This window comes from Sapajus apella, unplaced genomic scaffold (genome assembly GCF_009761245.1).
Source record: "Sapajus apella isolate SASKATOON/1434 unplaced genomic scaffold, GSC_monkey_1.0 scaffold13, whole genome shotgun sequence".
Lineage (NCBI taxonomy): Eukaryota > Metazoa > Chordata > Mammalia > Primates > Cebidae > Sapajus > Sapajus apella.
In genome coordinates this window covers 25392120-25408217 of record NW_022436953.1, presented here as the reverse complement: position 1 = coordinate 25408217, position 16098 = coordinate 25392120, and the positions used below count along the sequence as shown (strand labels likewise).

The following is a 16098-nucleotide window of genomic DNA, read 5'->3' as shown; positions in this document are numbered from 1 at the left end:
TGCGGCTCCCAGGCCTTGGAGTCCAGTGTGTCTGGTACCTGCTTATCTCTGCCATTTATCACACGCTGAGCCACTTAGGCACAGCGCCTGAGAACTCAGGGTGCTATTCAGCAGGCTCCACTTCCAAAATAAGATCTCAATGGCGAATAATGTTGAATTCTAGTCTACGTTTGCCTAGTTTTGAATAACCACAGATTTGATCACTTTGGTAAGACTGTTTACATTTCAATTTTGGGGGTATTTGCTTAGCTCCATTTGAAAGGATGCTGAGTCACACAAAGCTTAAGGCCTACTATATCATCAGCCAGTATCGCCTTTGGCTGGGTAGAGTTTCTGGATGTGAGAGTTATGTTGGCATTCTGTTGCCCTGAAATCTGTTACGTCAATGGGAAAATTAAAAACTGGGTCAATGACAATATCCACATTTGCTGATGAGACCCTGAACAAGTGGCGTGATCCACCACACCAACCCATCCAACCAGTACTGATTTGAGGCTTTACGACCTTTTGTGGAGGGCAGATGCTAGCCTCCCAGAGGTGAGGGGGAGTCTGTGGTTATTCTTCTTCCCTTTGCACAAAATGCTCGGCAATTTGCAACACAGTTGAAATGCAGTGTTAGCAGCATCCTCGACCAGCACAGCCGGGTTGTCAGTCTACCTCTACTGCGAATGAAACATCAAACCAACCACACTCTCAGTCCTATGCATTAACCTCGGAGCGCTGCCATGGCTGCCCAGGCGAAGCTCCTCCCTAGTTATTGATCTTCGAGTGCTGTAACAGGCAGAACAGGACAACTTCTTCCCTTGGGGAATTATGGTAGGAAACTGAATGGTGAAAGGCCACCACAGTGTAGAGAGAGGGAGATTTGGGGAAAGAGTTTTGAGGGCTTATCAAGGACAGCTGGTAAGATTAAAGAGCCAACAGTAACTGGGAAGGCAGTGGGCCTCAAGGTACCCGTACAGAATTGGTCTCTTCCACCACAAGAACAGGCATGTCTACCCTACGATGGCATCAGGGAAATGAACCCGAGAAGGGAGGCAGCTTAGAAAACTCAAGGAGAAGCTTAATGGATAGGACCGGAGATGACCGAGTTAGGACCAGTTAGTTAGCTGTAGACATGCAGGGTGAAATTACATCGTTTCGGTTGTCCTGGAAGAGAAGGCCTGTTGCCTAGATTTCATGGCGCCTGCCTGGCCTGGCATACTTGGGGTAGCCCTGAAGCAGGACACAGATGATCCACTGGCCAGAGATGGGAGTGCACAGTCCCCTTCAACCAGATGCCAGAGACTCGCTCATGTGAGAACAGGGCAGGCTCAGGCTCCCAAGAAGCCTCTGTTTCAAGGACACTTGACCAGAATATACATTAACAGCTCTCAGCAGAGGCAGGCTGACCTCCCAGAAGCAAGGGCACCACCAGGCCATGGGGCCAGAGCCTCTCACGTGCAGGGGTCCACCTCTACTGTTTGAGAGTGGTTTTCACAGTTCTGCTTGTCATGGGGGAACTTCTAAGGAAGTAGTTGGAAAATTACACAGAGATCAAGACTCAACATTTGTCTTTATGGAGAAAGTTCATAAACATACAATTCCGAAGGAATTTTACGGAGTGTGGTGGCTCACACCTATAATCCCAACACTTTGGGAGGCTGAGGTGTGAGGACCCTTTGAGGTCAGGAGTTTGAGAACAGCCTGGGTAACACTGTGAGACCCCATCTCTGTAAAAACATTTAATAAAAAATATTGGGGAGATGGATGCAGTGGCTCATACCTGTAATCTGAACACTTTGGGAGGCGAAGCCAGGTGGATCACTTGAAGTCAGGAGTTCAAGAGCAGCCTGGTCAATGGCAAAACCCTGTCTCTACTAAAAATATAAAAATTACCCGTGCGTGGTGATCCCTGCCTGTAATCCCAGCTACTTGGGAGGCGGAGGCATGAAAATCACTTAAAGCCCAGGAGGCAAAGATTGCAGTGAGCTGAGATTGCTCCAGCCTGGGTGACAGAGTGAGACTCTGTCTTTAAATAAAAAAAATAGGCAAAGGATTTTAAAAGGAAAAACAAAAACTGTTCCCATCACTTTTAAAGTCAACAAGTATGTGTTTTTTGTGTGTGAGTTTTTTTTTAATGAGCAACATCAGTCACCATCAAACTCAGCGTGGACCTTCTGAAGATGAAAAAATGGAGAATCTCAGAGACCGGGCCAGAGGGTTTCCCAGAATGAGATTCAATGTTGACCAAAGTAAGCAGGCTCCCTGCAGTGCAGGAGAAAATTGATTTCATTAAAACTAACTTTATCATACTGGGCAGAAACTAAATATGACTGATGAAGGAATTAATAATCTTCATGCTGCTTAAAGTCCTTTGTAAAACAAGAAAGGGAATGAAAAAAATCAATAAAATAGTGAGTCTTGTAAGAAAATGCAAACGGACACTACCCTGTAGACTGTTCACTGACCCCCTTTATCCCAGCCACCTGGTGTTTTCAACAAAGGAACAGATGACTTCAGAGCCCTCTTGAATTACTGCCCAAGTATCTGCGTGTTGATGAAATTCATTGTGTACACTCTGGTTTCTCCTTACGACCAAGAATTGTTTTTAACTGAAATTAATAGCTTTGTCTGTCACTGATATTTTAAGATCAGATATTTTTCGATTAAACTTTGTTTCTCTCATGTAACCCCTACTTGCTATTTTAGAGGGGCCAAAAAAGGCACTAGAATCACAAATGGAAATGTAAAATGGCTGTGCCGCAGAAGGCATGGGCCTTTGCAACCAATTTTCAACCTTAATTCCACTCAAGTCCTGCGACCTGTGAGAACCTCTGGCCACTGTCACCGCTTCACACCTGCAGGCTGTGCCTGGGTCCTTCCTGCTGGCAGCCAGGGGTGGGGTTCTAGTACTCACCCTGGCTCAAGGGCCCCTGTGGACAGTTCCCTGCTGGCAGACATGGGGGGGAGGGGCTGGCACTGGTGCAGGATCCCTGTCCCCTGGAGCAGACAGAAGGAAATTCTGGAGAGAGCATCTGCACATCTGAGGATGGGAGAGCCATGCCAGAGGGGCCACGGAGGGGTGAGACCAGGAGTCAGGATGAGCAAGGGAGATGACAGCCACCTGGGTCAAGGGCACGGTGCATAGACACAGGCCTGGCACTCAGAGGGTGTCCAGGTCATGTGCTGCCTCCCAAGCAGGAAAGTGGCCTCCGCCGGGTGCTGCCCCATCCAATTCTGACCACAGGGAGTCCCCAAGCCCAGGAGGAGTGGCAATCTTGGGGTGGCACTGAGCATCATGCCTTATGCCACGCCCACCACTGGCACCAGCCAGCTGCTCCTGCCCACTGAGTCAAGATATAGCCTCTAAGCAATAACCACAGATGCTCCAAAGAGCCAAATACACGGGTGCTCGCGAGCCGGTCCTTGTCACTCTTCTCAGGCTGTTCTTGTGGCTTTTGGGCATCGCATCTCCCTCCTTTTGAACCTCGGTTTAATGTGTACATATGAGGGGATAGTCTGTGACACAGCAATAGAGAGGGGAACATGGGACGTGGTGCCAGGCTGCTCTATGACAACACGGGTTGCCCCAACTCCTTCTCCTGCTCATGGAAGTTCCAGGCATTGGCCTTTTCTAGGCCTGGACTGAAGGGCCACACCACTCACCCACCCTGGGGGCCTCTTGCTAGGACTCACCCCTTCCTGAATCTTGTTATTTGTGTGCCTTGTTCCTAAGCAACCCAGCCATATCCTTCAGTCTTCATATTGGGTCCCCCCATCCAGAAAGGCCCATAGCTTGCACCTCTTGGAGAGCCACCCAGACACGACACTCACGTTCCGTCTGACGTGGCTGAGTGTTCAATTCAGGGCTGCTGCACCACATTTCCAGGGACCTTGGTCAGGTTTGCCCCCAGGAGGACACAGCCGAATTCCATTTGGCCAGAAGATGTAGAAGAAAAATAATGATAAGACCGCAGCCTGACACCCCAGTCCCTAAGGACTTTTCCTCATTTCTCACATTTTCTAACTGAGATGGAGAAACCCCCCACAGCAGCTCCTCCAGGGCTGACTCAGCTCTCCATCGGTCTAAAGACAAATGGAAGTCAAAGCTGCTCTAGAGAACAGCCAGAAAATCACTCCCCACTCTATCTCATGGTGATTTTCACCCATACAATATGATATTTTTCATTCCAAGTGATTTCATCTTTGTGTTAGCAACAGCTTAAGACCATGTTGGCAAAATGACGGAACTGTGTCACCTACAGCTGAAATATATGGCCAGAAAAAAAGGCAAATGGGATACACAGCTGCTGTTTTCTCTTCCTATGCATCAGCAGTTTCCATCCAATACAGCGAGGGACAATCTTTCTATTTGTAAAAAAAACCAACAGGGACCAACTTGAGGTCAGGCTCCTGGACCACCCTTGGGCTGGGTAGCTACAGGGACAGCATCTATTTTCCACAGGCCAACATCAGCAAGTAATGTGCTTTTCACAAAAGCAGTACAAGTTACTCTGTTAGAGAAAAACGTTCCCTATTTACCCAGAGACAGTTCTACCCTCAAAGAATGAATGTTCCTTTGAGCATACATTTCTGAAACAAAAGAGGTGGCTTGGGCTGCCTCTGCGACTCACACGCTATGAACACACACGACACTATTTTCTAACTCAGAATCCGGCACATATTCTGAGAAAAGCCTGTAATTGACAAAAAGTCAACTCCTGGCCATTATTTGCCAAGAGTTTTCTCTGGCTGCTCTCCAAAGGAGGCAGTGGGGGGACCAGGGCACCCAGCACACTCCAACTCCACCCCGAGCTATTCACCAAACATGCTCAATTCCACCTCAAACTCTGGACAGGAATACACGGTACTTGTAGTGGCCAAACTGCACACAATTCATTCTGTCTTTAAGCCCCAAGAATATCTAGAAATAAATCTAGTGGTGGGGCTGGGGGATCCTCACTGCTTCATGCTCTCTAAAAATCTTGCTTTCATGGAAGTTCAACCTAAGCTTATGGTTTGGCAACAAGAATGAGGACATCCCCAATCTGCATTTGTATTCTTGTCCCTGCCCTGGGTCTCACTGTTCCCAGCTTGCACACCCACAGTGTAACCACCTCCTGCCTCTGGAAGGGGCCTCTCTTTTGGGTATGGCCAAGGAGATCACACTAGGGGCCCTCAGGGCCAGAGCAGCAGCCGGACTCCTAGTCCTGTACCAAGGATGACAGACACAGATGCCACTGCCCCCCTCTGCAGATGAGCTGTTACTCAAGGCAGGCAGGCCAGGGGCTCCCATTTTTACATTTGTTTTTAAAGTTAGGGGGTCACTCTGTCACCCTGGCTGGAGTGCAATGACGTGATCATGGCTCACTGTAACCTTGAACTCATGGGCTCAAGCAATCCTCCCACCTCAGCCTCCCAAGTAGCTAGAACTACAGGTGTGCACCACCACACCCAGCTAGGGGCCTCTCGCTTGGAATCCTGAGTTCTACTCCCCAACAGGCTGGTGAATCACTGTCAAGTGGCTCCATGTCCCCATCTGTAAAATGGGACCCGGATCCACCTACCAAGGAGAGATGCTGAGAGCACCTGATCCAGTAACAGAGGCAAAAGGGAAGTCTTAGCTGACGCAGCGCCTTCTTTTATCAAACACCTACTATGTGTCAAGCAGGGCGCCACTCTCTGCACATCAGCTGTCTGTCATCCTCATAGCCACCTGTAAACTGGCTATTATCAGCCCCATCTCATGAATGGCAAAACTAAGGCCCAGAGACGTTTACCTGCTTGTTCAAAGCCACGGAGCACAATCTGACACACCAGGTTCATCAGTCTGTCCCACTCCAGGTGGGGTGAGGGGTGGGAATGATGCCACCCTCAGAGATCAAGGTTTGCACGGACAGTCCAGGGGCAAACACACGTTCTGCATGTCATCAGCAGCTCATTTAAGTTGTTAGGAAAAGTTACCCCAAACTTGGAAGCCAGGCAAAAAGATTTCTGCATGCCCTGACAATGTTATACTCCATGCTGAAACCAGGAATTGGGGAAACTCCGTGGGCCAAATGGCCCACTGTCCTTTTTTGTAAAAAAACAAAAACAAATAGATAGGTAAAGTTTTATTGGAACAGTGCCAGACAGTATGGCCCACAAGGGTGGAAATACTTATCTGCACTTTACAGAAAGGATTGTGTAGGCCTGGTCTAGGGTATCATCAAATGCCTTGGTTTCACTTACTATGTATTACTGATAAGGGTCTCATCTCAGCAAAGTTATATGTTAACTTCCAGAAAATAGAAAAGTTGCAAATTATTTTTGTTCAATAGAGAAGCAAATGGCCATCTGTAGAAAAAAAAACCCTCAAAGGTCATATTTTTTTTGCTCTGTTGAATCGGTGCTAACCAGCTTTCTATCCAACTTTGCCATCTTAGGCTATCCTTCTTCACCCCGCTGACCTATACGTTGGTCTCTCTATTACCCTCCATTTAACCAGCATTACCATCCCACTGGTTTAGCATTATTGAGTTAAACAGATCTTAGCTACGTGCTCAGTGTGTTTATACAAGAGCGATGCTTTCAGCTTTTTGGAAATGACCCTTTGCTGGACACCGACGATGCCCGCCTGGCGGATGGTTAGCAAAGCAGCTTCTGGACCCCAGCGGCACACGACATTCTCAGGAGGTGGCGCACGCGGCAGCAAACCGGTACCTTGGCATCCTGGTGGCTTCGGGAAGCCAAAGCAATCTGCCTGGCCAGCTTCAGAGCTTCTATCCGCATGATGGCAAACTCTAACTCCTCCTGCCCGCGGGGGTGTGGGCAAACCGCAGGGAATGCATCAAGACAGACGTCAATGGTTTCCACATCCGAGAAATGAACGTGCCATGAAAATGTGTCAAGACAGGCACTCGGGAAAAACACACGCTCCGCCTTTCTCTCACAATTAACACCTCAGCAGATCATGAAATAAGCATTTAATTTCCTTTTTAAAAAAATCACCCTTTTGAATGTCTGTTGGGGAGTATTGTGCAGTTGAATATGAAATGATTTTCAAAATGGGATCAAAATTTGTACTGGACTTTTTCCTTTTGATTTCTTTCCCTTTTTCTTTCTTAAGGGGAAGTTGGCCAACAGTCTCCATGAATGGATCTGCGCCTCTCAGATGGCTGTTAACAGTCTCTCTAGGTTTGCTCTGAACATCCTAGTCTAGAGGATATCAAATTAAGTTGTCAAATTTAAAGCACAGAGTACATCATTGTTTTTTGTTCCAGATGCAAGACTGAGCCCAGATGTTATCTCAATGGGAGTCTGAGATAGCCACGTGTACATAAACAGCTTGGCTCAATGGTGATCTGATATTCTTGGTTCAGTGAATAAATCACAGAAATTGCTTTTGGGGCCATCAGTGCTTCTAAAAAATGACGATTTGGGCCCAGTTTCCAAATTGAAATGGAAATGGTTTGTTCAATATGTAATTACACAATTTGTATCACTTTGGTATCCTGGGTAAAGAATGTCACATATACCATTCTTTAAAGGGAAGATAGGTCACTGGGAACATTCTCAGCAGTTCCTCATCAAATCCTGCCTCATTTCATTTGGGCCTCGGGGGTTCATTCTCTACTGAGGTTTTGACAAACTCCCGAAAGGTCACACGTGGGCTACAAACCTGAAGTTTCTGAGCGAATAGTGGGGGGTTCTTTTCTGCTAAGTCGGGCTCCAGATAGTCAAGTGCACCACAGAGAGAGCCGGGGTGAGCTAGCCTGCTGAGGAGGGCGTCAGCAGAGGCAAAGGAGCCCTCGGGAGAGGTCTGAACACCGGCAGAGAGGAGGACACACAAGAAAAATAGAGGAGAACAAAGAGTGATATTGATTCCAAGCAAGGCCCACGCTGCCATTTGCTGGACATTTCTGCCTTGAGGCTAAAGAGAGTATCAATTAGCTGCCATTACTTGTGGCTCCATCTGGACTAATTCCCACATGCTGACAATGGACATCTTGAGATTGGCAGACCCAACCCCCTCCCCACAGCGCAGACTTCCGTGTCCTCCCACCCCCACGCCACCCTCGCTCCCTGGTTGATGAATGGGAGCCAGCTAGTGGAAGGCGAAAGGCCAGTTAGTTGGTGGGTTGTCCAAACATAACTCATCAAGAAATACCTTCAAGTATTTACACATATCCAAAAAAGTCAGGTTTTGGTAAAGGTCATTTTCTAAATCACGGAAAGATGATTTCAAGTGAAAAAGTGTCTTCTGATAGATCAGAAAGACCTCAGAATCAGAAGCCAGCTTTGTAGAAAGTGAACCATGGATGTGTGTTTCAGAGTATTAACGTGAGAGATTGATTCACATCTAGATCCTCTTTTTAGTATCCACCCCAGCATCCAACTGCCAGACACACAGTAGGTGCTCAATAGACATTTGATGCATGAGAGAAATGGCCTACTAACACAGAACAACAAAAATAACACACTAAATCAAGGGCTTCACACCTGCTTGGGGATTGCTGGGCGGGAGGTAGAGGAAATAAAAATAAAATTCACCTAGAAGGATGGTGCATTCCAGATGCGTGGAAGAGCCTGGCATGGGAATCACTTACTTTGGGGCATGCACAAGGCCACGTGGTACATGTGCAGTGCAGGGACTGGGGGTAGGTGAGGCCTTCAGCTCAGCTCTATTTGTTTTGCAAGACCCCAGCAGGGCTTGGGGAGAGGAAAAGTCCTGGTCTTTAAACAGGAGACATTCCCATCACTGAGTCCCAGGAAAACTAACTGTTTCCCAAAAGAAGCATCCCCTGCCCTCTGCCATCAAGAATGAAGTGGCAGAGGACTGCTTAGCAACTGCTCCAAAGCAACAGTCAGGTCCTAAGGGGCAAAATATGGAAAATAAATAACACTGAAGGCATATAAAGTACTTAAGTAAGAAATGCAAAACAACATAGGTGTGAACACAGAACCTCCCCCTCATCCTCATGGTATGGGATCTTCCAGGTTGGCTTCTGTGGTCAGGGAGTCAGGGTGGGACCCATGGCAGGTGCCAGGTGAGTGTTGCTCTGAAGGCCTGGCCTTCTTGGTGACAATACACAGCTGGCCCACACCCCACCCCTGTGATCTGGGGCCCTCCAACCCCACTTACAATTTCAATTGCCTCTGAAGGGGTGCCCAAGGCCATGGCCTCCAGCTCCTTCTGGGAGGATTTTTCTGGCCCCTGCAAGTGTGGCTCTTGGTTAGAGGCCAGCCCTCGTGGGACAGGATGCTGGGTTTTGGTAGCAGCGTTCACAAGGGCTTCAGTCTCTTCAAAACTTGACCTGGGGGAAGCAAAGGGCATTTTTAGAGTCTTCTCATAGGGAAATCCACTGAAATCAACCAGGATGCCCTGACAAAGTTAATACCACAAGGAGTCCTGGACTTCCAGAGGGATATGGGCCAGGTCTCCACTGGCCATGCAGCCTCTAGCTAGGCAGTCACCCCAGGGCCAAGTGACAAGGGAGAGGCAGAAGCACAGATGCCACTGGCCATAGACCCGAGTTCTGGAGTCAGGACTACCAGCTGCTTGGTTGTGGACTCGGGGGAAGTGATGGGTACCATGCCTCCATTTCCTCCTCTGTAAGATGGTGACAATAGGTCTCTCTGTGAAGATTAAATGAGACTCTGCATTGCTGTAAAGCACTTAATGCAGTACTGGTGCCGCTACCATTTTAATAACGTCACCACCATCATCATTTTTCTCACCACTCTGGGCAGCTTGCAGTCTCTTTTGTAAGTTTGAGAAGTCAGTGCAAGAGCTTTCACTCCTCCTGCTTAAAGAGGGAGGCAGACAGATAGGCTGGTCCAAATCTTACAGCAATGCCCACACTTACTTGATCAAACAATGCACGGCTCCAAACATTAGCCTTGATGAATACAAACATGAACACCCACGTCAACAATGTACCCAGGCACTTGATATGTGCCAGGTACTTCAACAAGAGCTTTACACACGGCATCTCTCTGGAAGGCAGGTGCCCTCTCCCCGCTGCGCAGGTTGGGGAGGCTCTGGAAAACTGACAGCCTCCTTTAATCTTCACATACTCCCTGCGAGGTCCGTTTCATTATTACTTTTACTTTACATGCAAGGAAACCGAGGCACAGGAGAGCCAAGTACCTCCCATCAGGTCACATAACCAGGAGAGGGTACAGGTGGGATTCAGGCTCTGAATGCTGGGCCACAGTGTCCCCCTTTAGACAAATGATGGAATAAAGTGTGTGCACACTGGGCGAGATTATACGGGTGAGTCACACACTCAGCTGTTGAAGGACTTCATTTTAGTCCAAAGGGCAGCCAGTAATAAAACCAATGCATTTATGTCCCTGTGGAGATTCACGAGACTGAAGTGTGGGCTGGCCAGGCACCATGGCTCATGCCTGTAATTCCAGCACTTTGGGAGGCGGAGGAGGGAGAAGCACTTGAGCCCAGGAGTTTGAAACCAGCCTGGGCAACATAGTGAGACCCTGTCTCTATTTTAACAAGAAAAAGCAAAAAGTAAACACACACACACACACACACACACACACACACACACACACACACACATATGGAGCACTGACAGCCTGAATCTATGCACTGAAATGAAGTTGAAATAACAGCATGAAGGCGTTCAGAGGCTTTGGAGCATCCAGTGTGATTTGTAACTCTGTCATCATGATGGAAGTCGTACCCTGAACACGGCGTCGGGGACTCTGACATGTGGACGGGAGGTGACTTGACAGGGCTCTCCTGAGAAGTATCGAACATAAGGTACAAGGCCTGCTTCTTCGGGGCGTCATCGTCCTGCTGCAGGGATCAAAGTCACGTATCAGCGTGGGTACAGCTGGCCTGAAAGTGCAACTGAGATGAAAACCAAAGCACTTTCAACAGGGAACGAACAGCCCATCAGGGAAAAGCCTTCAGTGTTCTGGAGCCACCAGAAGAGAGGAGGAAATGGGGCCCAGTTGGGAGTGCGGTGGGGAGGCCGGGAGGGAAGGAGGATGCAGAGAGAGTACAACTGAGTCCAAGTAGGAACGTGCGTCAGCGGAAAAGACGCCCATGGCGTTGCTGAGCTGGACTCTGTTCAATTCACCAACGTTTACTGAGCCCTCTCTCTGAGCCAGGAGCTGTGCTGGCCACTGAGGATAAACAGATAGGTAGGGCAAAAGACCAGACCTGGGCTGACCATAGCTGAATGAGCCCAGGGCAGGGGCAGGGCCTGGAGACAGCTCAACCGGGCTAGAAACAGGGGCTGTGGGATGCCAAGCCCAGAAATGGACACTGGCAACTCTCAGTGATGGGGAGACTGTGGAAGACCCCTCCACATGCCCTGCTGGGATCTCCAAAGAAGTCCCTGCAATGGCCAGCAGGCATGCTGCTCTGCACGGCATGCAATTTCTGGGTGGCTCTGCTGTCCCTGAGCAGGGCATGCTCCTCACGAAATTCATCCACAAGGCCTGCCAACACACTGGGCAGTGGGTGGGCACAAGAGGAAGGGGGCCCTTGTGGTTTCAATCCATTTAAATCAAAGACCTCAAAGCACATGACAGTTCCACTTCAGCAGTAAAATGTCTCATCCTCAGTATTATGTATGTGGCATCAGCCTCTGGGGACACAGTTGTGACTACGGAGGTAAGCTCTTTAAGCAACGCACCAGGGGATGATGACAAAGCCCACACACTTCACTCGGGGAGCTGTGATCTCACTGACTTGGCGCTTGAGTTAAGCCTGTGCATGGGGACATGCTCCTGCCTAACCTTCAGGTCTAACTTACAGCAACCTGTGGTCTGGGAGCAGCCACCGCAGCATCTACGACTGATGCAAAGAAAGATAAAGACAGGAACCACATGCCCAGGGCCGTGCGGTGCTGTAAGCAAGCCCTCCTGCGTGCCACACGTCTTTGAGGGCATCGCCAGACAACAGCAAGAAGTCGAGCTTGGAATTATTCCAAGGGCAGCAGGTATTATGCCAGGAAAGACAGTGCCCATGATAAGCTCTTAATATGAAAAAGCAGGCCGGGCACGGTGGCTCACACCTATAATCCCAGCACTTTGGGAGGCTGAGGCAGGTGGATCATGATGTCAAGAGATTGAGACCATCCTGGCCAACACAGTAAAACCCCGTCTCTACTAAAAATATATAAAAATTAGCTGGGTGTGGTAGCGCACGCCTGTAGTCCCAGTTACTCAAGAGGCCGAGGCAGGAGAATCTCTTGAACCCAGAGGCGGAGGCTGCAGTGAGCTGAGATTGCGCCACTGCACTCCAGCCTGAGGGACAGAGCAAGACTCTGTCTCAAAAACAAAAAAAAAAAAAAAAAGAAAAGAAAAATCAAAAAGCAGGGAGAAAGGGAAAGGCTTATTGCCCAGAGAAAATATTCAGTTACTTAAAACAATTTCTCAAAAACAGCTAATAGTATACCTGAAAAACAACCAACATCTTTTTTTTTCAAAGAAATCTCTAGCTCTTTCTCAGTCTGGGAAAGTAATTCTGCAGGACATCTAATTGTATTCTATCATTTTCTCCCTGAAAATGCCAAACAAAGTGGAATGAGTACAAACCTCAAACCTCCCCAGCCCCAGTCCATCATTGCTGTGCACCCAGGAAGCTGTGGGCACAAAGAGCACTCGATTTGGGGTCTGAGCTCCCAGAGACACTCTGCACAGGGGAGGAGGCCCCTGCAGGCAGGAAAGCAAGTCCCCTAAGTGGCCCGAGGCAGAGGAACTTACAGGTAAGGAGGAGCCAATTTTTTCCATATATTCAATTTCATAGGAGTTTCTGTAATCCAACTCTGCAAAAAACCCAAAAACAAACACAAAAACAAAAGATGATGTTAGTGCCAGAGGAAAAAAATGGGAAGATTTGCGCCAGGCAGGGTGGGTGCCACCACAGGGCTCTGGGCTATCGGATGGTGCCCACTGCCTAGAGACTTCTGATATAGCCTGAAGAAAAGGCTCAGCTAGGCTATTTTCACACAATCAGTAAATGTCTTGCTGTAAAGGCGCTTCTGCCATTAGGGAAGCTGAGGAATTCCATGGCACAACCAAACACAGCCCGAGTGTGGCCGGACCTGGGCGCTCTGCGCTGAGCGCTCCTATAAGAGAGCACGTGCCTTCTGGGTGCTGGTTTCCTCTGTAACTCTCATGTGCAACACATGGAATGACATATCCTCATGATGTTTTGGAATTGGACCCTTACTTGTCCCTCTCTGGGTATTCAGCTGTGGCCACGCTCTGAAGTGAGGGAAAACCGGTATTGTTCCTTCCGTGCTGCTGGTAAGAGAAGCTTTGCAAGTCACCTGGAGCCTTTCCCAGGGGTCTACCAGTGTCTACAGGGCTGGTCCAAATCCATTTTCAAACTCAAAGACTAGTAAAGTCCAATGGATGGAGAAATGTCCTGTTTCAAATTGTTTGGAGAAAATCCCGTACACTCAATGGAGACAGGAAACACCACTGCCTGCCTCCAGTACCTGGAAACTGAACTGACACTCAACTAACTCCCTGTCCAGCAAAGAGATGGAGCGCCTCCTATATGCTCTGCACTGTGCAGGGCATAGTGGATACAGTGGTGAATGAGACAGCAGCCACTTCTGTCACCCTAGACGCCACAATCTAGAGCTTCCAGATGCCCCTTTTCTACTTAAAAAGAAACCCAGAGGTGAAGAGTGATCTGCTCAGAAACCCACTGTAAAAAAGCATCAGTGGCAATCCATAAAGTTTAATCTTTCAACTTTTTTAAAGATTAAAATAAATATAAATAGCAGATCTGGTTTAAAGCACCTTTATTTCTGCCTATTATTAAAAGCATCATCAAAAAAATATGAGCTTTAAAATGACACATTTCCTGGAAGACTTTCTTAAAACCTACAAATGGCTGAATAACCTCAACTACTGAAACACGTGGACAATCTTTCTGGAATCCCTGAATCTCCCTTGGTGAGCTAAACATATCCTTCTAGTCTGCATGGCCAGCTCATGAGATTGAAGACAGTTTTGTGGATTAAAGGCCAGAAAGACCTGTTTCATCCTGAATAGAGATGAGTAAAGAAAGTGTTTCTGACTTTCACACCAAACCTGAACCCCAGGGTCTGCCCCAACTTAAGACACAGAAGCATCAATTTGTAAAGACTTTATCTCCTCCTCACCTTAAAAATGAGAAGCAGGACACGGCACAGTGGCTCACACCTATAACTCCAGAACTTTGGGAAGCTGAGGCTGGTGGATCATTTGAGGTCAGGAGTTCGAGACCAGCCTGGCCAACATGGTGAAATCCCGTCTCTACTAAAAACACAAAAATTAGCCAGGTACACACCTGTTGTCCCAGCTACTTGGGAGGCTGAGGCAGAAGAATCACCAGAACCCAGGAGGTGGAGGTTGCAGTGAGCTGAGATCGCACCACTGCACGTCAGCCGGGGCAACAGAGCAAGACTCTGTCCAAAAAAAAAAAAAAAAAAAAGAGGGGGAAAGAGGAGAAAAACAGGGATGGATGAGGTGATGTTTAGAGTCTCCTCCTGATCTATCACGTCCCAGGTAGAGAACCCCAGGATTATCATTTTACTATTCTATTATAAACTGTTTAAGTTGAGAAAATAATAGTGAATCAGCTGCCTCTTCAAGGTATCATTACAATTGCCAAGGTATTATATGCTCCAAATTATTTAGCAGAAATCTCTCAGCACACTCCAATATAGCACAGGGCACCCAGGAGGCATGAATGAGCAACAGACCGCTGCAGAGATTTCTCAGGGACTGTAGCCCTAGGTGAGTACCCAGCTCCGGTTACCAGCTTGCCTCTGTGAAGCGTCCCAGTTGGAACCTCAGCTCTTCTGGTGACTGAATCTGGGTGAGTTTCAGGTCATGAAGCTTACTCATCTGCTTCTCTGCTACCTGCCAAAAGGAAATCCCTTCCCACTGTCCCGTGTCCCTCACTCCACCCATTAAAAGGAGCAACTGACAGTGCAAAAGTGGGATTCTCTGACACCCAGAGAAGTGTTTGCATTTGTAAGATGCCTGGTGCCAGGAGGCCCACAGCCCTCCCCGTCAATCCCAGGTGAGTGGCAGCGCCTGGGGATGCTCCTTCAGAACACGCCCTGCTTGTTGCAATCACAGTCATTTGGGGTCCTGATTTATAATTTCCAAAATGGCCTGGACAGGGTGTAAGAAAAATAAGTACCTCCTCCTGACATCTTGGGTGATCTCTGATATATTTTGAAGAAACATCTTTCTGAAGTTGGTTTTCAAGATCTCACTCATCTGCTTCAAATCCTAAGCCTCAAAGGGCAGACCCGGAGGTGAAGCCACATCCATTTTCAGCCCCATTTTCACACCATGCCACACACAGCTGGCAGGCCAGGAAGGATGACACTAACATACCAAGTGGCACATCATATTCTCAACTGGAGGAGATGGCCCTTGCTAACATGTGTGGCCGCTCCTATCGGAAGAGCCTCAGCTATTGTTCATGGGTCCTGTCATTCCTGAGGGGTGCTTTTGGTAATCACTTCATACAAGGGCACCGCACAGTGAGAGGGCTGGAGTGTTTCTTTCATCTGACTCTAATTGTTGGGCTCTTGCTGGGAACGGGTAAGAGCCCCATGCAGAAGCCAGAAGGAGGCTGCTGAGTCCTGGTCTCCGTTCCCAGGATCAGGGAAGCCAACTCCCCTGATGTCTCCTTGCCTGTTGACTTATCTACCAAGTGGAGCTCAAAGTGCCTAGTTTTGTAGGCTGAAATAAAATGCTGTAAGATAAAAACCTTCAGTGGGTTCAGTGGGTGACACACATGGAAAGGAGTGTGATCCCATCTATTCCTGCTCATGGCCAATATTTCTGGAACTTTTAACCTAAGTAACATTATGTTATGGAAGAAGAAAAGAACCCAGGGAAAGAGGCAGGGAGGCTGCCTCCAGCTTCTCCACTGTCAGCCTTCTAACGGTGACATTTAGAAATTTCTTATCAAGCTCAAGAGATGCCACTCACCATAGGTGCTATCAAAATGGCAAGCCTGAATTCCTGAGCTCTGCAGTGCCACAGTGGCGGTGTCTGACCTCATAGAATAGCTGGGACTTTCAAGGAGGGCACGTTCCCCGCTGGGAGAGGTGGGAAGGAGGGACTAACAGAGCTGTGTTA

The 16098-nt window shown here is 48.2% G+C and overlaps 1 protein-coding gene across 32 annotated transcripts in view; it reads right to left on the bottom strand.

The window, feature by feature from the left end:
* Positions 1-16098, bottom strand: part of TACC2 (transforming acidic coiled-coil containing protein 2) — a 257255-nt gene that overhangs the window by 24772 nt on the left and 216385 nt on the right. For 19 of the 32 annotated variants that reach the window (XM_032281896.1, XM_032281873.1, XM_032281868.1 and 16 more), the window contains 5 exons: positions 12703-12764; positions 10668-10783; positions 9107-9278; positions 7643-7783; positions 6685-6774 (listed from right to left, as the gene is read on the bottom strand). In XM_032281896.1, coding sequence (XP_032137787.1) covers positions 6685-6774; positions 7643-7783; positions 9107-9278; positions 10668-10783; positions 12703-12764 — 581 coding nt within the window. Of the gene's footprint in view, positions 1-5394; positions 6319-6684; positions 6775-7642; positions 7784-9106; positions 9279-10667; positions 10784-12702; positions 12765-16098 lie in introns of those variants that run through there. The other 13 variants (XM_032281883.1, XM_032281886.1, XM_032281889.1 and 10 more) reach the window with 3 other exon arrangements.